General features: G+C 46.9%; 1 protein-coding gene across 1 annotated transcript in view; it reads right to left on the reverse strand.

Annotated features, from left to right (window-relative positions):
- The window catches only part of DISC1 (DISC1 scaffold protein), a gene marked incomplete at both ends in the record, with an annotated part of 280468 nt that overhangs the window by 184535 nt on the left and 75623 nt on the right, over nt 1-20310 (reverse strand). Inside the window, one exon of the mRNA XM_081039321.1 lies at nt 5932-6079. Within this exon, the coding sequence (XP_080895447.1) occupies nt 5932-6079 (148 nt within the window). The remainder of the gene's footprint in view (nt 1-5931; nt 6080-20310) is intronic.

Below are 20310 nucleotides of genomic sequence, written 5' to 3' on the forward strand. Positions count from 1 at the left end.
TTGAATTTGAGCAAAGAGAATGACATAGAAGACCTCTGGAAACTTCTATTCATAATCCACTGATTCTAAAACAAGTTCTGAGGCATCCCCTTCACTTTACCTTCTTTTTCCCCTTTTTTCCTCCTCCCTCTCTTCTCGAGGCGATGACAGGTGACAGAAGTGGGTGTTCTGGGAGAGGGACTCAGGCTTCGCTAGTGCCCATTTGGCCCTCAGCTCAAGCTCTGACTCAGAAACATATTCTGTTATGCTGGTAGTAACAACCATCTTTATGCCATAGGCACAGGGCCGTGTCATTTTATATCTCTGGTAAAACATGTCTGGAACACTTACTTCTTGTCTTCCATAGTGTATCTTCATGCCAATCTGAGAACATGGAGGAGATGTCACTCACTGAATCCTATGGGGTGATGGTCCCAACATGACAATTAAATGACAGAAAGAATCACATGCTTTAAAGGGAACAGAGGAAGAACAACTCAGTCCAGATGCGTCACGAGCCACCCAGCATTCTTCTCTTCTGTTCGCATTGGGCAGGAAGGATCTAACAGGAAGTATCTGGGTAGGCAAACCAGAGCTCTGCCTGAAAAGCCCCACTGGAAAACCACTGCATACCTCTGTTTTAAACTCTGTTGTATTTTGCTTACTTAGGCATATGTTTTAAGGTGTCCATTGGGAAAAGGCCTTTGATAAAGGACATTTTGCACACACAATTCAGGTTGTAAATATGCCCAGTTTCCACGTACATATTCGTATTATATTGGCGAAGGTCCAATGGGAAAACACAGAGGATGTGTAGTCTGAGAAATGAGAAGTATACATGTGTGTAAAAGCAAGCCAAACTCTCCTCTTAGGAGAAAGGAAAAACTCGCTTTCTTTTGACTAGAGCAAGGACAGGTGCCTCTCTCTGTTCTCTTCTGGTCACTGCTGTGACAGGACATGGAGGTGAAATCTTCTGGTTGCTCCAGAATTAGAAGCTGAAGCTGAAGGACACAGTCCTAACTGTCCCCCACTCTAACTCTGAACAGTGTTGGTACAGTGCCCCACGTCAGGGGCTGCCACGCTATGCCACCACAATCAACTGCCACTCTCAAGGCACACCTACTGGCCGTGCAGGAAAGGGAGTCTCCATGAGAGATGCTTTTCCTGCCCCTCCCCACAACCCCACATGGGGGCAAAGAGGGAGTATCGTCCACTCAAACCAAATGAAAACCAGAAAATCCACTAGACTCACTCATAAAGACGGGGAGTGCCTTGCCGGAAGGAAGCCTGACATCTGACTCCCCAATATGGCTGCCTCAGGCTGTTTCTCTTAGTAACAAAGTCTGAGACAAGGATCTATGGTTGGGCTGTTATTTGGAGAAGTGGTTCCCACAAAACAAGAGTGAGGAAGAGAGGAGGAAGAAAGGTCAATAAACGGTGCATTATTGAGCTGATCACCACATGGGCACCTGGGGTCAATCCCACTGGAAACCTCTGGATAAATGAACTGGAGCGCATGGAGGGCAGAGACAGGTTGGAACGGTGTGGCCTGAACACCCACCTTTCACTGTGGCAAAGATACGTGATCTTCCCATGAGTCAAGTGGCCATCACAAAAGTTATCCTCATGACACGTGTGCCTTTGGGTAAGGGGACCCCACAGGAAGAGGCTAAGTGAGGTGTGAAAAGTGGTGGCTGCCCAGGTGAGATGGAGGAGGCTGCATTCCCCTCGGGATCTGGGTAGTGCCTACTGGGGAACCCACAGCAGTGCCACAAGAGGGAGAGTGTGTCAACACCTCTGACAAGGGGATCCCAGCCCCCCGGGGAGCCCTGGAGGCAGCTATGACCAACAAGAAGAGGATTACAGACATTAGACAGGAAAAGCTTTGAACTGGGCTGATGGGTGAATTAGCAACTGAAAACTACCCACACGTTTCTGTTATCTGTCCAAGATATCAAAACGAAATGGGAAAGACGTATTCAGCAGCCAAGGGAACCTGAAGGAAAACCAGGCTGTGTCTGTACCCCACTGAGCAAGGACCCAGGGACCCAGTACATTACTGAGCAGTGTAGAACAGGATGCCATGCCACCTGAGTACCTGTATCTGCTATGAAAGGAGCCGGTTAACCCACGAAGGCAGTAGCTGAAACCCTCTGGGCTGCTGGAAGGACCCGAACAAACTGAGGGTGACTCAGGTGGCATTCTACACAAGGCTCAGAGAACTAAACTGTGCTTTTTTTAAAAGTTGAATGAAACAGGGGTTATTATGAACAAAGTGACAGTAAAAAAAAATTGGAGTACCTACTGGTCCTTGGGTGTTTATTCTAAACCAAATTTTCTTACCCTGAGATCCAAAGACCCCCTGAAGAGTGAGCGCATCTGTGTGTGTCCTGAATCAGTACGTAGCCACCTGCACGCTTGTACACGTGTGGTTGATGATGGAAGGAGGCTATAGCTTTCACCAGATTCGCAAAGAAATACTTGATTCCAAAAGGTGAGGAGGCACTTGTTTGTGTTATTAATTAGTACTGAAATTTACCACATTGACACAACCAGTCTATTTCTACGGGAAAAGTACAGCTCACTAAAAAGCGTTCTATTTCCCCTGACTCTGAGGAGCCCCTGGCCGGAGAGAAACCTTGCTGTCCGGCTCTGGGCGCCCTGAGCTCCAGCTTGGCAGTGTGTCCCCCTGGTGGCCACGGTGAGAACTGTAACCATAGCCCCCGGTTTAGGGGAGCCTGCATGTCCAGACAATCCTGACAATCAAAAAAGTCACAGGCTGGGGGGACAGCTGGCATGTTGAAAGCCAACTTTTAAAAAATTAACAGCTATGTAATTGTGTTAATATGCATTAGAAAAATGTAAGAAAAAAGTTGATTTTGAGTCATTTTCTAATTGTGTTAATAACAGAACAGGTGGATTTGGCAAAAGAAAAGCCAATAACTGGAGTTTGGAAAACGGTGATCTAATCCAAGTCTCATTTTCTGACACGGGGAGTAAAGTGTGCAAAAGTTAAAGTTTAATACATAGTTTTAAAAGATAGTCACATTTCAGGCTAAAAAGACAGTAAACAGTAATAGATCAGGCAGATATTCTATAGACAGCTCAATTGTAGACTGGCGCTCTGAAGAGAAATCGGGGTAAACACAAATTTGAGGGAAATGAGTACAGCAATGGTACCTAGAGCATGGGAGTGTCAGAAGTCACCCAGAAAGAGCGCAGTTATGTAAGAAGAGAGGCCAGGCTGGAACCAAAGCAGAGGATCGTCAGTACTAGGGAGAAGAGAGATGAACGGGAGCTCAGAAGACATGAGAAGAAGGGCCAGCAAGGCAGCAAGGTGACCAGCAAAGGGCGCATCACGAAAACCAAGGGGAGAGACAGTTTTAGGAGTGAATGTGATTGATTCCAAGTTCTGGATGATGCAGTGATATAGAGAATAAAATGCCTTTTAAATTTAAACTAGAAGGAAGGAGAACTGACTCTGGGTGGTGAACACACAATGGGATTTATAGATGATGTAATACAGAATTGTACACCTGAAATCTGTGTAATTTTACTAACAATTGTCACCCCAATAAATTGAAAAAAAAGAAAAAAATTAATAGTTAATAAAAAACATTTAAATTAGAAAACCATCACTGCCATTGGTAGTGAGAAGGAGAGAAATCAGATCACAGGGGTTGGGGGGTGCTCAAAAAGTGAATGGGAACTAAGCCCAGCATACAGGTAACTCCTCCAAGGGAAGGAGAGAGGGTGAGAGTTAACAAGTGAGCCAGTAGTTTATGGGCCTCTCAAACAGTCAATAAAGTCTCTGCTTTTATGGGGACATAGTAGGTTGAACCTGATGGAAGTGCTACCTTTATAGGTCACAGTTGATTGAAGAAATGCCACATGAGGTAGCCTAACTGAGTGAGAAAGCATGATGTTACTGCCTTTATTTTAGTTTATCATGAAAAAGTAAAACTCAGCCAAGACCATAACAAAAGCATCACTTTCCAGCCAAATCACATATAGGCTAAATAGACAATAACTGAAAAGCCTGTGCCAGCTCAGACTCAGAGGCAGTGCAGTGCGCTCGTTCCAAGCCGGACTCAAGCCAGACTGGTGGGTCTGTGCCGCGGCCCAGCTCCCACCGCGGGGTAGTCTGCCTCTCCTGGGCCTGATTTCCGCACCTTTAAATACAAACACAGGTATAGACAGTGCCGGTGTAGCTCTCCATGTAGACACAGACATCGACGTATAAACAGTACACCCGAAATTGAATTGAGGACTAAATGAGCTACTTCCTTTCTACTGAGGATGACCAGATAAGCACAGTGTGGTCCACCCACACAGTGGGACATCACTCAGCCTCAGAGGAAAGGACATTCTGACACTGGCTACATCACAAATAGACCTAGAGGACATTCTGCTGAGTCACAAAAGGACAGTACTGTATGATTCCACTTATGTGAGGTACCTTGAGTCGTCAAAATCATAGGGACAGAGAATAGAATGGTGGGTGCCAGGGGTTGGGGGAGAGAGGAATGGGGAGTTAGTGTTTCATGGGGACAGAGTGTCAGTTTGGGAAGATGAGAAAGTTCTGGAAATGGACAGTGGGGACGGCTGCACAGCAGTGTGGATGCACTTAATGCCACAGAGCTGTGCACCCAAAATGATTAAAAAGGTAAATTCTATGTTATGTATATTTTACCGCAATACAAATTTTTTAAAAATTGAGTTACTATGAAAAGCACATAGTAACTGTTATGCAGTGTTTGTAGAGGAAACAGAAACACATCAATAGATGCTAAAAATGGCCCGAGACTGAAGTGGAGGACAAGAAACTACCCCAAAGAACAACTGAAAGAAAGAATTGAGAAACAAACTAGTTGGGAAGTGCCCCATGTGAGAAAGGAAGTGGAAACAGGTGATACCTCAAAGTCAGGTGAAAAAAGAAGAGAAGTGGAGTGGCGGGACTTACCCGCTCCTTAAGGAGACCACATAAAAGTCCCCTCAGGAAACTTGCATAAGGAAGCACGACCAGCGCCAGACAGCTGGTCCCAGCGAAGCTGCAGGACAAGCCCGCGAGACAACAATGTGCCTGGCTGCAGAGGCCACAGAGAGACAACGATCAGCTGAGTGTAGGAGGCCGTGTACACCTACTAGGAATGGGCCAGACAGTCGGGTGACTGGCAGGGCCATCTGGAAGATGCAAATAAAGTGTAATTGCTGTGGCCATGTTTATACCTAAGTAAAAGCAGGCCTGAATTGTGATTAGGCTAAGAACACCATCGCAAACCTGTTCCCACGGAAGCCTTCCCCAGGCAGAGAGGACACGAGCAGGTGTATGAGAGCAGCGGCTCAGACTTTTCAAACATGCCAGTGCCTGGGACCCACCACCAGACGCCTGACTGACGTCCGCCTGGGGTGGAAGTGCAACGTTTTAAAACTCTCTAGGGGACTGAAGTGTGCAGCCACTGGATTAGAAATGGCAGTCGCTCTCTATCTATTACAGACAGCAGGAGACCCTTGGGTAGCAGAAACAGCAGAAGTGGCTGAGGAGCAGGAGGCAGAGTCGGGAGGAGGATGTGTTTCCATCCCTCATTCCGCGGGGCCCGGCTGTGGATCTGACAGGCTAACGATGACAGAAGACCCAGCTGCCCTGGGCAAGAGGAAACCCACCCCCACCTCCTCAGAGGCTGGCTTCCGGGAAGCGGAACACTCAGGCCCAGGCTGTGCTAGTGGAGGGGGCTCTCCCTGTCAATGAGAGGAAAGGGCTTCTTAGGAGAGCAGGACCCACACCCTCCCTCACTGGGGAAGGAACCCCCACCTGCCCAACCCACAAAAGGGCACTCCCCAAAAACAAGCAACCGAGGGTCTCCAGCTCAAGCCCTCGCAGCGCCTCACTCACCCACGGGAGCTAAGAGAGGAAGAGGCCAGGACAGGAAGAAGGGCCACGCGAGTACTCACTGCTGGGCGGCCCGGAGCAGGATGGTCTCCACCTGTGCCTGCAGATGCTCCAGGAGGCCGCTGAGGGCCGGCTGCCTGGACGGAAGCTGGAAGTGCAGGCTGCTCTGCTCTGTCTCCAGGTCTTCCAACCTTCGTTTTATTGTCTCCGCTGGAAATCCAAAACAGCGGCAGAGAAATAAAGAACAAGGAAACTCAAAACAGACAGTCCAGGATCCCTTCGCTCCATTCCCAGCCAGTATTCACCTTGATGACATAAGGCAAAGCTGGGGTTCTAGGCCAGCAGTTTTTCTCCTAGTTGGTTGTTTTTAAGAATCTTCTTTCTACTGGCAGTACAGCCCTTCTGCCTTTCCTTTCAGTTTTCTATCAGAGGGTATAGTTTATGTATTTATATCATGGTCATAATCATCACTATCACATAGAAGGACACTTAATATTAATTATTTTTAAACCCATGGTGATTGTTTGGGAGGAAATCTGCTAATTTTAATAATTCTATATAGTCAGTTGAAGAAAATCAGTGCCCATGTGTTGATTTTAGGAATGTTTCCTTAGAAAGTTCCTATTAATATAAAGCCATCCCAGTTATGAAAGGCATAAAAAAAATTCCAATTCTACCACGTTACAGATGACCATATATCCACTTAGAAAGTAGGGGTCCTGTTATTTTTTAATGATCTTAAGTATCCAAGGATAAGGTATAAATACAGAATCACTATAAAACCATTTTTCTTTAAAAAAAAATAAATAAATGGCAGCAATTGGAATTCCCTCAAATGAGAACTTACCTTCATCATCAAACACCTAAACAACTGGAAAGCTTCCCATAAAGCTATTATTGCAGAAATATAAGAAGTGGGTTGAAAAGTACCATCCATCAGAGCTTCCATCCTGGTGGGCCTGGCCAGGTGTTGCGTGGAAGCCTTGATGCCCTCCACCCTGGGGGAGCAGGTAGGCTGTGGGGCTGGTCAGGATGCCAGGCAGCCACCTAGGAGGGCCATGAGCTCCTACTGTTTACCCGGTGTGCACTGTAAATATAATCTTATCCTCTGCTATGTGTGCCAGGATGAGAAGACATTTGGAGGCTCCACTCTACATCACAGAAACTCCTTTGTATTTCTACAGCCCTACAGCCATTTTCCAAGAAGCCATTTCTTTAAGATTCAATTTTGAATTATAACTATTTGCAAAAGCATGTTATTTTGAAAACGCTTTGAACAAAACCTTTTATCAATGCTAGTCACAGTGCACCGTCCTGTGCAATGACACGTCCTACCTGGTCCACGCCCAAGACATACTCTTGGGCAGAGGAAAGGGTGGTGGTCCCAGGTGTCACGGGCGGCAACCTGGGTCCCTGGGGATGTCCACTGAGAGACCTGCCCATAAATGTGCCACAGGCACTGGGGCTGATAGCCAGAAACCCACTAACAGGATGTGCCAAGGATTTGTTGTAATGATACAACAAAAGAATAGAAAGGGTTGTCTATTTCCTGTTCAAGACCAAGTCATAGGTAACTGCCAGAGCTCTCAGTCTGTGCCACCTTCTTCAAAGGGACAGCGGGAGCTGATCAAGATACCACTACACAGGGGTTGGGAGAAAACTTAGCTTCAACCTCAGCTTTGTCATTCCCAGCTGTCTGACCTTCAAGTTACTTAACCTTCAGTTTCCTAATCTGTAGAAGTGGGGCTAATAATGGTAGTATCTGCATCATCAGGTTTCCCGAGGATTACGTGAGATAATCTATGCAGAGCGTTTAGCACCGTACCTGGCACCTAGCACGCGTCCAGCAGGATTGGCTCCTCCTAGTAACACCATTAGGTCATGGCCTTCGAGTTTTCGCAAGCAAGTGAGCCCCAGTCTGGCCTCCCTCCACTGCCCGCCATATTCCCAACTGTACCCTGCCACTGCCGGGAGAGGAAGTCCTCAGAGGACGCAAGCAGATCCAGCAAAATAAAACTGGAAACGGTCCGTCAGCTGCCAAAACTCACGTTCACAATGAATCCCAAGGAAAACATAAGTTCTCCCAGGAACTACCTGCAATTAGATACATCTTAGGCTGCCACTCACCTTCCAAAGTGTGGCTATCTCAAGTCGTTTCTGTTTTGTGGCTGGTACTGGGTACACTCCATTGGTCGCCCCAAAGTACACCCCTCACTGATTAGATACTCCAGGCAGGGGTGCTCCCAGTCAGCATGAGGAGCCTGAGTAGGTGAACAAAGCAAACAGCAACAGGAGATGGGGCAGGGGCTCAATGGTCAGGCCACGTAGCCCTGAAAGGACTTGGGCAGTAACCAGGAGGGACTTGAGAGCTGCTGGAGAGTTTGGCTCATGATGGACTCACATTCAACAGGAAAACCCACACTTGCAAAGACACTGTTAAGGGCAGAAGCCCGGAGATCAGCCACAAGGTTATGGCAGCTCCCTAAACCAGACCTAATGGTGGCCACCAAAAGTGAAAGTGGGGGTGGAGAAACGTCCTTGAATTTCAGGGAGTCTCTGACAGATTGGACACAGGGAACAAGAGAAGACAAAGGTCAAGAGTGACTCCACTAGTTCTTCCCTGAGCAACCAGAAGAGTGAAGTTCCCATCAGCTGAGCTGGGGAAATTGCCACTCCCTCCCCCAGGAACACCCAGTTAAGTCCTTCTCTTCCTGCTGATCGTGGCCCCTCCCGGCCCCACCTCCCAGGTGGGCTCCCTGGTCTGCGTGTCCCTCAGCACACCCGGGCTCCTTCATGCCCTCAGTGCCTCACACTTGTCTTTACTTGTTCAAGGCCATCTGTGTCCATAAGAGAGAGACCGTGTCACCATGCTTGTCACTGTTTAATGACCTGCACTGGAGATGCTGCCTCACTCACAATTAGAATGAACAAAAAGTTGTTCAGCTAAACTCGCATTTAGATTCCCTCGTTTGGTTGTTGTTTTGTGTATTTTCATAAGCCACTTTGAATCCTTTCCATTAGCAGCTAAATTAATATAAAAATGTGAAACACACCAAGCTGAAAATCAAGTGCACTGTCTACCTCGCAGGACTGTACTCTTTCCTCCAGGGCTTAAATGACAAACATTTATTTCGCACGGTTCTGGATGCTGGAAGTCTCATAGCGTGGTGCCAGCATGATGACAGCCTGGTGCCAGTGTGGTGCCAGTGAGGCTGGGTTTTGGTGACAGCCCTCTTCCGGCTTGCTGTGTCCCTCACGTGGCAGAAAGAGCGCGATCTGGCCACTTCTTTTAGGGGCTCTAATCCCCTTCGCCAGGTCTCCTAATGACCTAATCACCCTCATGACCTAATCACCCCTAATTCTATCACACTGGGAATGGGGTTGCAACATAAGAATTTGAGGGCACACAGACATTCAGTCCGTTGCATGCCTCAAAGGAGGAGGGAGAAGTTCCAACCAGAGTGACCAGCCCACCTCATCCATCAGTGTAGACGATGTGGAGAAATGATTCCTCTGAAAGGGAGGAATGTTTGAAACTGATTGAAGAGAGCAGTTCTCACTTTCTAAATGCCAAGCTTACTTATTATTTCATGGGTTCATTCCATTAACAAATACTTCTGCTAACTCAATAGTGCTGGGCCATACGGCTGCCAAGATGAACAAGACACCTTCCTGGTTCTTAAGGGACTCAGAGACTGGGGACAGGGGTCAAAATTATAAACAGGCGTTGTCCTGTGGAGGGCAGTTGGCAGCGAGCTGCCCCACTGGTGCTGGTGGTGGTGTTGGGGGTGGTCCTGTGAAGGAGCAGGAGGTGTGCCTGCCAGCACCCAGGGTCAGGTGCCCAGGAGCTCAGGAAGCCACACAGAGGCAGATGGTGGCTCGCTTCCAGGTGCCTCTGGATGCAGTACTCTGAGGGATGGGGCAGCTGGTGGACGAGCCAGCCAGGAGGGTGGGAGATAGGCTACGCTGAGAGAGAAGTGATGGGAGGAGGAAGTAGGGAAATGGAGGATGGAAAGAGCCGGGTTTCTTAGTCCTGGAGAATACACTTACAATTATGGAAAGGGGCGAGAGCAGAAAGAACTTAGGTGTGTTGTTCTGAAACGGAATTACTGGTATGAACTAACGGGTTTTAATACAGATACTCACAGATAGGTATGGAAACAGTCGTAGATGCGTGTGCATGCATTTACATATATTTTCCATCTTCATCCACTGAGGAAGCCTAGAAGCAATGATACCCCAGTTGCAAAGAGCACACCAAGCATACATCCTGATTTCTGAGCACCGCCTCCATGAAGGGATTGGAGCTCCTTGGACAAATGGCTGATTCTAGGCCCAGGAAAGGCCAGTACAAGCTTACTGTACCAAAAAATTAGGACATGCTCAAAGATGGATGGGGACAGGTCACTACAACACAGGAGCCACTTGAAGGAGCTCCCCTGGGCCAAATCTCGGATAATCTAAGGCTCAAGTAATACTATTAATGACGTACAACCGTGGATAGAGAAGGAGCCCAGGCTTCCATGCTAACAGAATGCCGACTAATAGAAAGGAATGATGGAAAGGAGGCTCGGTGGGGTGCAGGGCACCAGCGTGACCACAGAAAGTAGGCGGCATGATCTCAGTCTAGTCATGAGACAGCATCGAAGGACCCAGGTTGAAGATCACCTGGCAAAATGTAAGGTACGCTGTCCTTAACACTGTCAAAGACTGAGCAGTGACAAGCACGCCAGGCCGGAGGAGACTAGAGACATACCAACCGCATGCAGTGTGTGTCCCTGAATGAGAAAGAAGGAAAGAACCAGACTGGGTGGTTGCTGAAATGTGAGTGGGGCCTAGACCGGCCAGGAGCGGTGTATCAGTGTGGACTCCTTCACTGGGCAAGTGGAGGTTGTGGTGTGTAGAGCTTGTTTGGGGAAAAGCACAGTGGGGTCCTTCGGGCTGATGGGCATCATGTCTGCGGCTGCCCTCAAGTGCTCAGGAAAAGGCTTCATGATGACAGCTGGGGGGTCGGAGGGCGGGAGACGAGCAAGTTCTTAGTCCTATACTTGCAGCATCTCTTTAGTGGGAAATTATTTCCAATTTTTAAAAATTCTAAATAGATCACCGCAGTGCTATTAAATGCTATATTTCTGACTTGTCAGTCCCTTAATTTGTGTGACTCCTCCTATGGTTGTATTTGGCCCAGTGGATGAAGAAACAACACACATTCTCTGGCTTTTCATTTCTCTTACACCTCGGCAAGCTTTCTGTAAGCATTGCGGATCTGATCTCAGCTCACAGCTCAAGATCTAAGGGCAGAATCAGAGAGCTACACTGCAGCACCGAATGAATGCAGCTGACTGATCAGCTGACTGATAGGACAGAAATCATCTTAGCCACGCTGGCTGCATTTTGTAAACATAGCTGAATAGGAAAAACAAACGAACTCAAAGATAACCACGGAAGACATTACCAGGCACTAAGCATAATTACACTTCAAACAATGCGTTCTAATAATGCTATTTATTCAAGTTAAGCATCTCACAAGCTTTGCTTGTAGAACACCAGCAATAAAATGCTAACCATCATCTCATTCCATTGTGGGTCAAGTAAATGTATTTTTATGCTCCTATTGTATACTTATTATGTTTACTTTTACTTATATACTTATATTTATATACTTATTAGGTTTAACTGAGGGTCAACACGCCTGTTATTCCCTGGCTCATCAGTCCTGAGTGTCTGTTACCTGGGGTACAACATGGACACAGAATGAAAGAAAAGTACTTCCTACATCTGTGCCTAAGTAAGCAAATAAACAGTTATGGAGACGCAAGAAATGTTCACTGGTGAAGACATCCATGCTGCTGAACAGATTGAATCCCTACAGCTCGTTCCGTCTCCAGACGACAGACTGGAAGGTGTAAACCACATTCTTGGCTATAGGACCGTTCTAGGTGCTAAGGAAGCCCTTTACCATGAGGAAGCAATCGATGTCTTCCTGCGTCATTTTTGCTTGGTTTTTACACAGTGGCCAAGGATGCTATTCGCTGAGAGCTGAATAGTCTAATGACCCCACATTACCATGCACATCACGTCACATGACCAATTCACAAGGAGTTAGACCGCAGCAAAATGGAGGTCAGCCTAACGTGAGCACAGCTGAACTGTCTGTCACATATCAGAACAGTAGAATCTGCTAGATTCATTACCATAAAACTCAGCCACTGCTGGCACACCAAAGACTTCAAGCATAATAATCATTGTTGAGCACCCACTTCGCTTATGCTAAATACACATCCTTTCTGAGCTTCCCAACAACTCACAGAGGAGGAACACAAATGCAGAAACTGAAGTGAGGGAATTCGGGTGATTCACCTATGGCCTCAGAACGAAGAGCAGCCGGGTCAGAACTTGACCCTTGTTTTTTTTGGTGCCAGACTCGGGGCTTTTCCTCTGGCGCTTCCAGGAGCCATCCTGCTGCCCTCGTTTCTCCAATCACACACAGGTCTATCTGGGTCCCCAGACACAGGGCTCCACTGGGCACTGAGCCGTAATGCTGCCGGCCCTGCCAGTATCTACCTACGCCTGGCGCACAACACGTATGGAGAAATGCTGAATAAGTAAGTGAATGACTACTGGGAGGAGGAGAACTGAGGACACAGAGAAACAGCAACCATTTTATGCTGCCACGCGCCCTTGCTATGTATCAACCATATTACCCTCACAGTAGCCTTGTGAGGGGACAGTCATTCCCACTTGGCAGATCAAAGCACTGAGGCTCAGGGAACATTAAGAAATTCTTCTCGGTTAGTCACACAGCTGTGCGGAATCAGAAGTCAAACCAAGGTCTGTCTGACGCCCAAACCCGAGTGCTGGGCCACTGTGTTCTCCCACGGGGTCCAGCATAGTCCTGAGAGCAACGGACGTGCAAACTAGCCTCGCAACCCACTGACCACCCGCCTCTTCCTCACAGAAAGCATTCAGCAGTCAAAACAAACGAAGACAAACAAACAAAAATGGAAACAGCTTCACATCCACTTCTAGGGGAATGGTTAAATAAACTATGGTATATCCACTCATGGAATGGTACATAGGACATCAAAAAATAATTTTAAAAACTGTGTGGACATATTTTAATATTATGAGAAAAACAGAATACAAAATTATATGTATATATACCTGTACTTGATGATTACAAATATATTTAAAAATGAGAACAACAACAAAAGAACCCTGGGAGGAACTAAGAGTTTTTGGCAGTCAGTCAGTATGAGGGTGGGTGACTTTCTCTCATTTCGTCTTCTTATAAAATCAACAATAAAATCTTGAGCTGTTTATTATTTAGAAAAGTATTATATTTTTAAATAGCCTACTGATTACTTATGCTGCTCTTTCATTTCTGCATAAAAATGGAGATTTGGTTTCCTCAGATTCTTAATGCTAAACTGCTTAGGAAGCTTGGTTCCCCTGGGTCACAGATCTTTTCAGTGTACAGCAAAGAGGATTTCTAGGAATGTTATATCTCAACGTGCAGAAAGAAGACTGAGAAATCACTTTGGCCATGGTCTGAAAGGAAAAACAAACATTTGGGGGAGACAAAATTCATGGAAGACAAGCCATAACTTAACTGTGACACTTCCCACTCAGCCCTGAGCCTACCTTTGAAATATTTCAGTGAATATTTGGTTTGAAGCATCTGTTCTTCCTCAACAAGAATTTTCTAAGCAAAATAAATTGTAAGTGATCAAAATAGCAAAAGTAATGAAATTTGTAGTTACTTCCCTAGGCCTTGAGTGTGTGTGTGTGTGTGTGTGTGTGTGTGTGTATGTACACACATGCTGTCAGGCCTGTAAACAACGCCTGAATTTAACACTATTCAGACACATCAGAAAACATACAAAATTCACCAGGATCATGAGCTTCTGAAAGGTTGGTTATGGCTCACTCCAAACTACTGCCTCAACTCGTAAGACCAGACTCGTAAGAAAATGTTAATTCAAGAAATATCAATCACCAAACTGACCAACTGAATTTTGGTTACTTTTTATAAAAGCCTCAGATTTTCAGAACTATGAAAACCTTCTTTGAAGTATGTTTTTACAGATGCTGTGTAGAGCTGGACCACTGTCTAGACATGATCCATGTTCTCTGTTCAGAACGTGAGGTGCGGGATCTCCACTGGCAACTGTCAGTACCATGGAATATACCCTCCTGTCACTGCCACCACCAGCACCACCCCTGCCACCGCCAGCATCACCCCTGCCACCGCCAGCACCACCCCTGCCACCACCAGCACCACCACTGCCATCATCCCTGCTGATGACATTAGGAAGAGATCCCATCCAACTTCCCAGCTGCTTATTAGGAGATATGCATTGAAAGAACTTACCCAAGAAGGAGGAACATTCTGTAGATCATTTCCAAGTGGCTACAATGCAGAGAACCCAAAAAAAAGGACAAGAGAGAAAAAGCCACTCAGCAGGACAACAAAATAGTCAGCACATACCCCAAAATACTAACAGTGGCTATCTTGTACCATGAGAATAAAGGTGATTTTTTTTCTTTTATTTGTATTTCTAAACTTTCTAAATGTTTTTACAATGATCGTGTATTGCTTTAATAATTTGTAAAACAAATCCATTTTTAGAAATAAAAGACAATTGTCAAGCTGGTACATTCAGGCACTAGCAAGTAGGGTTCCTACCTGGGGTCAACGAGCATGGATTTTGAAATAAAACTCAACTGGGTGTGATTTTATTTTTATCTGCTTAAAAGTGTGTAAAGTCTGAAAGAGAAACTCTTATTGACAAATGTAATGCGGGGCGACGGGTGGCTCAGTTGGTTAGAGCGCGAGCTCTGGGCAACAGGGCTGACGTTCGATTCCCACATGGGCCAGCGAGCTGTGCCCTCCACAACTAGAATGAAGTCAATAAGCTGCCGCTCAGATGCCAGGTGGCCAGATGGCTCCGTTGCTTGGAGCACGTCCTCTCAACCACAAGGTTGCCGGTTCGACTCCCACATGGGATGGTGGGCTGCACCCCCTGCAACTAACAACGGCAACTGGACCTGGAGCTGAGCTGCGCCCTCCACAACTAAGACTGAAAGGACAACAACTTGACTTGGAAAAAAGTCCTGGAAGTACACACTGTTCTCCCAATAAAGTTCTGTTCTCCTTCCCCAATAAAATCTTCAAAAAAGAAAATGTAATGGCAGATCCTCCTACGTGAAACAAAATAAATTTTTATGCCTTGTTCTTCTGAATTTAGATATATGATCAGTCATTACCAAAATGGGTCAATCACTTAGGCAATTACTAATTCACTTAGCAATCCAGATGCATAGCTAATAAATGGACAGACTCCATACACTGAAGGATGAAGTTTATTTGTTAAGAGAGATGTTAAAAGAACAATTCTTTATAGGAAACCAACTGCACTGACAAGGCCATGGGAAGCTTCTGACAACAATAATATAATTTTAAATGATTCTGGTGCCTTTTCCACCTCTCCAGGTGCCTTAAAGAACAATAATACTGAAAATCCAAATGGTCATCTGTGAGTTCCTTCATGGGCTCCTTCATCTTTCTCCAGGTATGTTAAAGCGTTTCCGGACCATTGAATACATTGATGCACCTCTCAAATGTGGAACATACGATCAGCATTGAGGCTATTTTTAGAAATCATACAAATAAAAGAGTTGAAATGCTTGTTCATTATTTCTCTTTATTGGTTATGGATGGCATTCAGTTTTCTCTATTAAACTGGACATGACATTCAGTTAGTTCCTATGAATACACTTTTCATGAGTAATTTGCTCTGCTGGTGTTTCCATAAAACATTAGCTGGACACATCTGCTTGTCAGTGCTCAGAAACCACAGGCTCTCTCATCCTTTTAATGGTCATCGCTGCAACCTGTGATCTTTTAAAACTTCATTGTCTTTTGTAGAACATCTTTTAAAATATTCATCTCTAATGAAATTCAGGATTCTAGGAGTGCACGGTTGGGCCACTGCTATCATCATGATTTAAAACTTGAATGCAGACCACCTTAATGTGTATACCCCTTGCTGTGAGGGACAAATAGGACATGCCAGCACAATGCTCAGTGCCAAGGGGACTGCACTAAATTGGTCGCTGGCTAACAACATGGCACCATGCATGAGCAGCTTAAATTTCCTGGCATAAAGGGATTCTGGAAAAATGGCACAATCCAATAAAAAACTAAGATTAAACAAATTATTTGCACCAGCCTGAGCCATTCTAATTAGGATGGAATCCATCAGAAGAAATAAAGCCTGTTAGAATATTAGTTCCTTGGAACAAAGTGGAATTGAGCTGTTTTCTTTTGGCGGAAGCACCACAGTACAAATAAAACAGTGACCTTTAATTCAAAGGCGATGCTAATAGAAATCACAAAACAGCAGCCAATGAGATGAATGGCTAATAAAGAGCGATGCTGTCCCCACGCTGTGGACCCATCCACATGTGTGCTGGTCTCAAGCAATGGCTCTCTCTATGGTAGGAAGATGCTGAAAGGTTTAGAAGGGTCTGCAGGACTGGTTTTAGAAGTATCTTCCCAGAGTCCTTAGATGCCGTACAGATTTTAGCAATAAAACTGGAGTTAGTAGGGATGTTTCCCTGAGCCCAAATGCAATAGTAACAGAGAGCATGTGAGAAGCACCTGAGGTCCTTTCTAGAACCAGCTGAATCCCCCATGTGGTTCCATAGGGCATGAAGTCACGGCCAAGCATGACTCTGGGGACAGAGCCCCAAACCCTCAGAGGTACAGAAACAAGAGCAGTTGACAGCTCAGTGACACTTCGTTGGTGAAGACGGCTAACGCCTGGCCCAGATGGGAGCCCCGGGAGCCCCGGCAGGTGCTGTGCAGCCGCAGGGGACCGAGCCCCAGGCTCCTGCAGGTAGAAGCCAACACTGCCTTGTTGGTAGCCACCCCGCAGCACCTGATGCACGTGGGCTATGAAAGGCACATGACCAATACTTAGGGAACCGGGGAGGAGTGCGTATGCACGCTCTCAACACTAATCGTGGCTTTACAATCCTTAAAACTGGAACCTTAAAAAAAAAAACAGATTGTATGTTATCCTAAAGAAAAATACTTAAGGATGTATAAAAGAATCAAGTAAACAATGTAAAGGGGGTGCTGGGATTCCTGTGTGTGTGTGCGTGTGTGTACATATGTGTGCATGTGCATGTGTGTGCATTGTGTACATGTGTGCATGTGTGTACATATGTGTGTGTGCACGTGTGTGTACATGTGTGCTTGTATGTGTGCGTGTGTGTGTGTGTGTGTGTAAGATCCTCTCGTTTAAGAAGAAAATCAGAATTTTTAAATGACTTATTTGCCTAAGGATCAGGAGACCCAGATTTTAATCCTGGATTCACTGGGCCAACTTTATTATCTGGGCTTTATTTAACCTCTCTAAGACTCAGTTTCCTCATCTTACACATGAAAATAACTATACTAATCCCACTTGTGCCGGCAGATTACTGGGACATGGTAAGAAAAGAATGCCTGTGGATGGTTTTGTAAAACACAAGCGGCAGAGCTGTATTTACAAAAAGTAAAAATAATTCAAAAAGATTGCTGTGCCGGCCCCAGCTTGTTGATTCAGATTTAATTCAACTCAAACGGCATCTCTTTAAAATGCAGCCTACGCTCCCCAGGGCCCATCCCCGGAGCACTGTCACATTCAGAGGACCTTATGGCCAGTCTCTCTGCGCTTCCTTTTTCATGATGTAAGATGCACAGCAGCTTCCGGCCCTCCTCCTGACTCACATGTCCTGCGTTCACTCACGTCGGCGGCACAGGTGACCTTTAGCTTCCCAGGGATCAGTTGTTCAGAAGGACCTGAATGTCACAGAGCCTTTGCGGGACACTATGACACACTGACAGACCACATTCCACGTACTCGTTAGCACTATGCCACCAAGAGAAACACCAATGGGTGTGCAGTATAAAATTTCATGGTGTCCGTGACGAAAAGAGGAAGAAAACAAGCTGTTTTAAGGCTAGGCATGACGAAGACTTTGAGTTTTTCACGATAACCTTTTGCTATGTTCTCATCCATGTTACTATCATGCAACCACCAGCAGACAAGGGACTACAGACACAGGGGAGCTGGTGTTTTAAGAACAAGGCCTAACACTGTTACCTTCCAAGCACTGACTGCTGTATTACGCCAGCCCCACTCCTGGACTGGTTCTATCCAGCATCAAAGTCCTTTGTTAATGAGCAACCCTGAGTCTCAGCACACGGAATTCCTGCAGGGCTGGGGGGTGGGGTGGGCGGGGGAGATCTCAGCAGACCCTTATCTGCCGCAGGCTAAGAAGGAAGACGTCTGTGATGTTTCCAGAATCCAGCACTCCACCCATTTTTCTTCTCTGGGTATTCTAAAACCACTCCCTGAATTAGGACAGAGCAGTAGAGCAACACGACTCGGGATGGCAGCGTGCTACCACCTACAGAACCGTCTGCCTACATCCCTCCTGAAGTGGTGCTGTCAACCGGTAAGAACTGCTGTGTCCACTGCCGTGGGGATCCTATGTGGGGAGGACATGCCGCTTCCTTCCTTCTGGCCCCCATTCCCATACACTTGCTCATGGGACGGAGTGAGTTTCCTGGCTAGTGAGTTTGGGAGCGACACAGAGCAGACAGAGCTCAGCCCCTGCCCACACCTGTTAGCGGTCAGATGACCTTGGGAAGCCCCCAGTCTGCTCTGTTCCTCCAAGAACTCAGGCTTCAGGGGCACCAGGCTGATCGAGGGACCTCGTAAGGTCTACAAATCTCTAACCTCTACGTTGTACACCGGAAACTAATATATTGTATGTGAACTATAATTTACATTTAAAAAATAAATAAATAACTCAGGTTTACAAGGGCAGACCCCCAACAAAGACGAGCCTGCACCTGCTTGCTGCCTGTGGCTGGGTGGGTAATTCCAATTCTGGGGTTTGGTATTCGGGGGCCCACGGTTGTCAGAGACCTCAGCCACATGCGACAGTGTTGCGTTAGCAGGTACAGAGCTGAGTCCTAGGTCTCCATCTGCTTTACCCCTTTCTGTTATCGCTCAGTTAGTTCATAATGCAGAAAAGCTATTCGGGGACGTGCCAGTTGTTAAGCTGCTGTCACTCAGCTCTCACCTTTTACCTTCTGCTCGTGGTGCTGAGGCTGGACGCCTGCAGACCAACCACACTCTGCCTGCCAGAGGCCGCGGCCAGGCTCTGACAACAGAGGCCCCTGGAGAAGGCGCTGCGAGCCTGGAGCCTGGGGATGGCAGGGACTGGCTCCCCTTTCTGCTGCCTCCTGGGCCTTCTGCTGCTGTCTGCCCCACCTGGCAATGCGAGTGTGTCACTCCAGAAGCTGCAGGTGACTCCAGCATGCACTTTTGCAGGACTCACAGACGCGGCCTCATCCCCTCACAGACACCAGCCACAACAGGCCGATGCCACCTCCTCAGCCGTGTGGACACAGGGACCCTCAGCCAGCATGGGCAGGGTCAACTTGACTTCTCCCACCACACTGGGAAAATACCACCATTTTTCTAGGATGTGCTCTGTGGATGCAAAATCTGCGAATTACTAGAGCCAACGACCACGAGAAACCTGGGCTCCCCATGACTGTGGCGTCCCCCCAGAGCCGGATCCCTGGGGACTCAAGCATGGCTGGTGCCGCCCGGGCTGACTCCCAGGCCCATCCCTGCACCACGCAGCCCTCTCTGTGGTCACTTGGGAGCAGGACCAGCAGCTACAGGTGAAGGGCCTGGAGCCAAAACCCCACTGGGAGCATGAACGACTCACTTCTCCCAGAAACAGACAGTGACCCCAGGGGTCACGGGGGCCTCTCCTATGGTGAGGAGGACAGAGAAGGATACTAATGGGCAGAGACCAGATTCTGTGCAGAAAACCAGCTGTATCTGGATAAACAGCAGCTAGCTATTTTGTTTGTGTGAGCAAAGCTATGCCAGGCACTTGGCACCCAGAGTCTCCCTGACAAACTAGCCTGCCCAAGCAAGAGTGAGACCTGAGAGTATAAAAAACCATCGAGAACCCTTCCTTCTTGGGAGAGGTGGAGTCCCTTGTTCATATTAATGCCAGAATTATAGCACACAGAGGTACAGTTATGAACAAAAATATGGGGGGCCTCGTCTTTCAGGCCAGACTCTGGAGCCAGCTAACCTACCACAGACTGCTAAGAGAAGGAATTCCAGAAAAAGTCTGCCCGTGTCCACACAGACGACAAAAAAAAGGAAGTGAAGAGAAAAGACTATCTTTCTTTTGCGGGGAACAGCTCACGGCACTGTGCAGGGCTCCTTCCCTCTTTCCTAGGGCCTCAGGAAATCTACCTGGAAGTTGGGGATGCCTGAAAGGAGGGTAAACTGCACCCCACTTGGGACTGTTTGCAGAGTTCTAGAACCCACAAGCCACTCTGGTGCCCC

This window comes from Rhinolophus hipposideros, assembly GCF_964194185.1.
Source record: "Rhinolophus hipposideros genome assembly, chromosome: 26".
NCBI lineage: Eukaryota > Metazoa > Chordata > Mammalia > Chiroptera > Rhinolophidae > Rhinolophus > Rhinolophus hipposideros.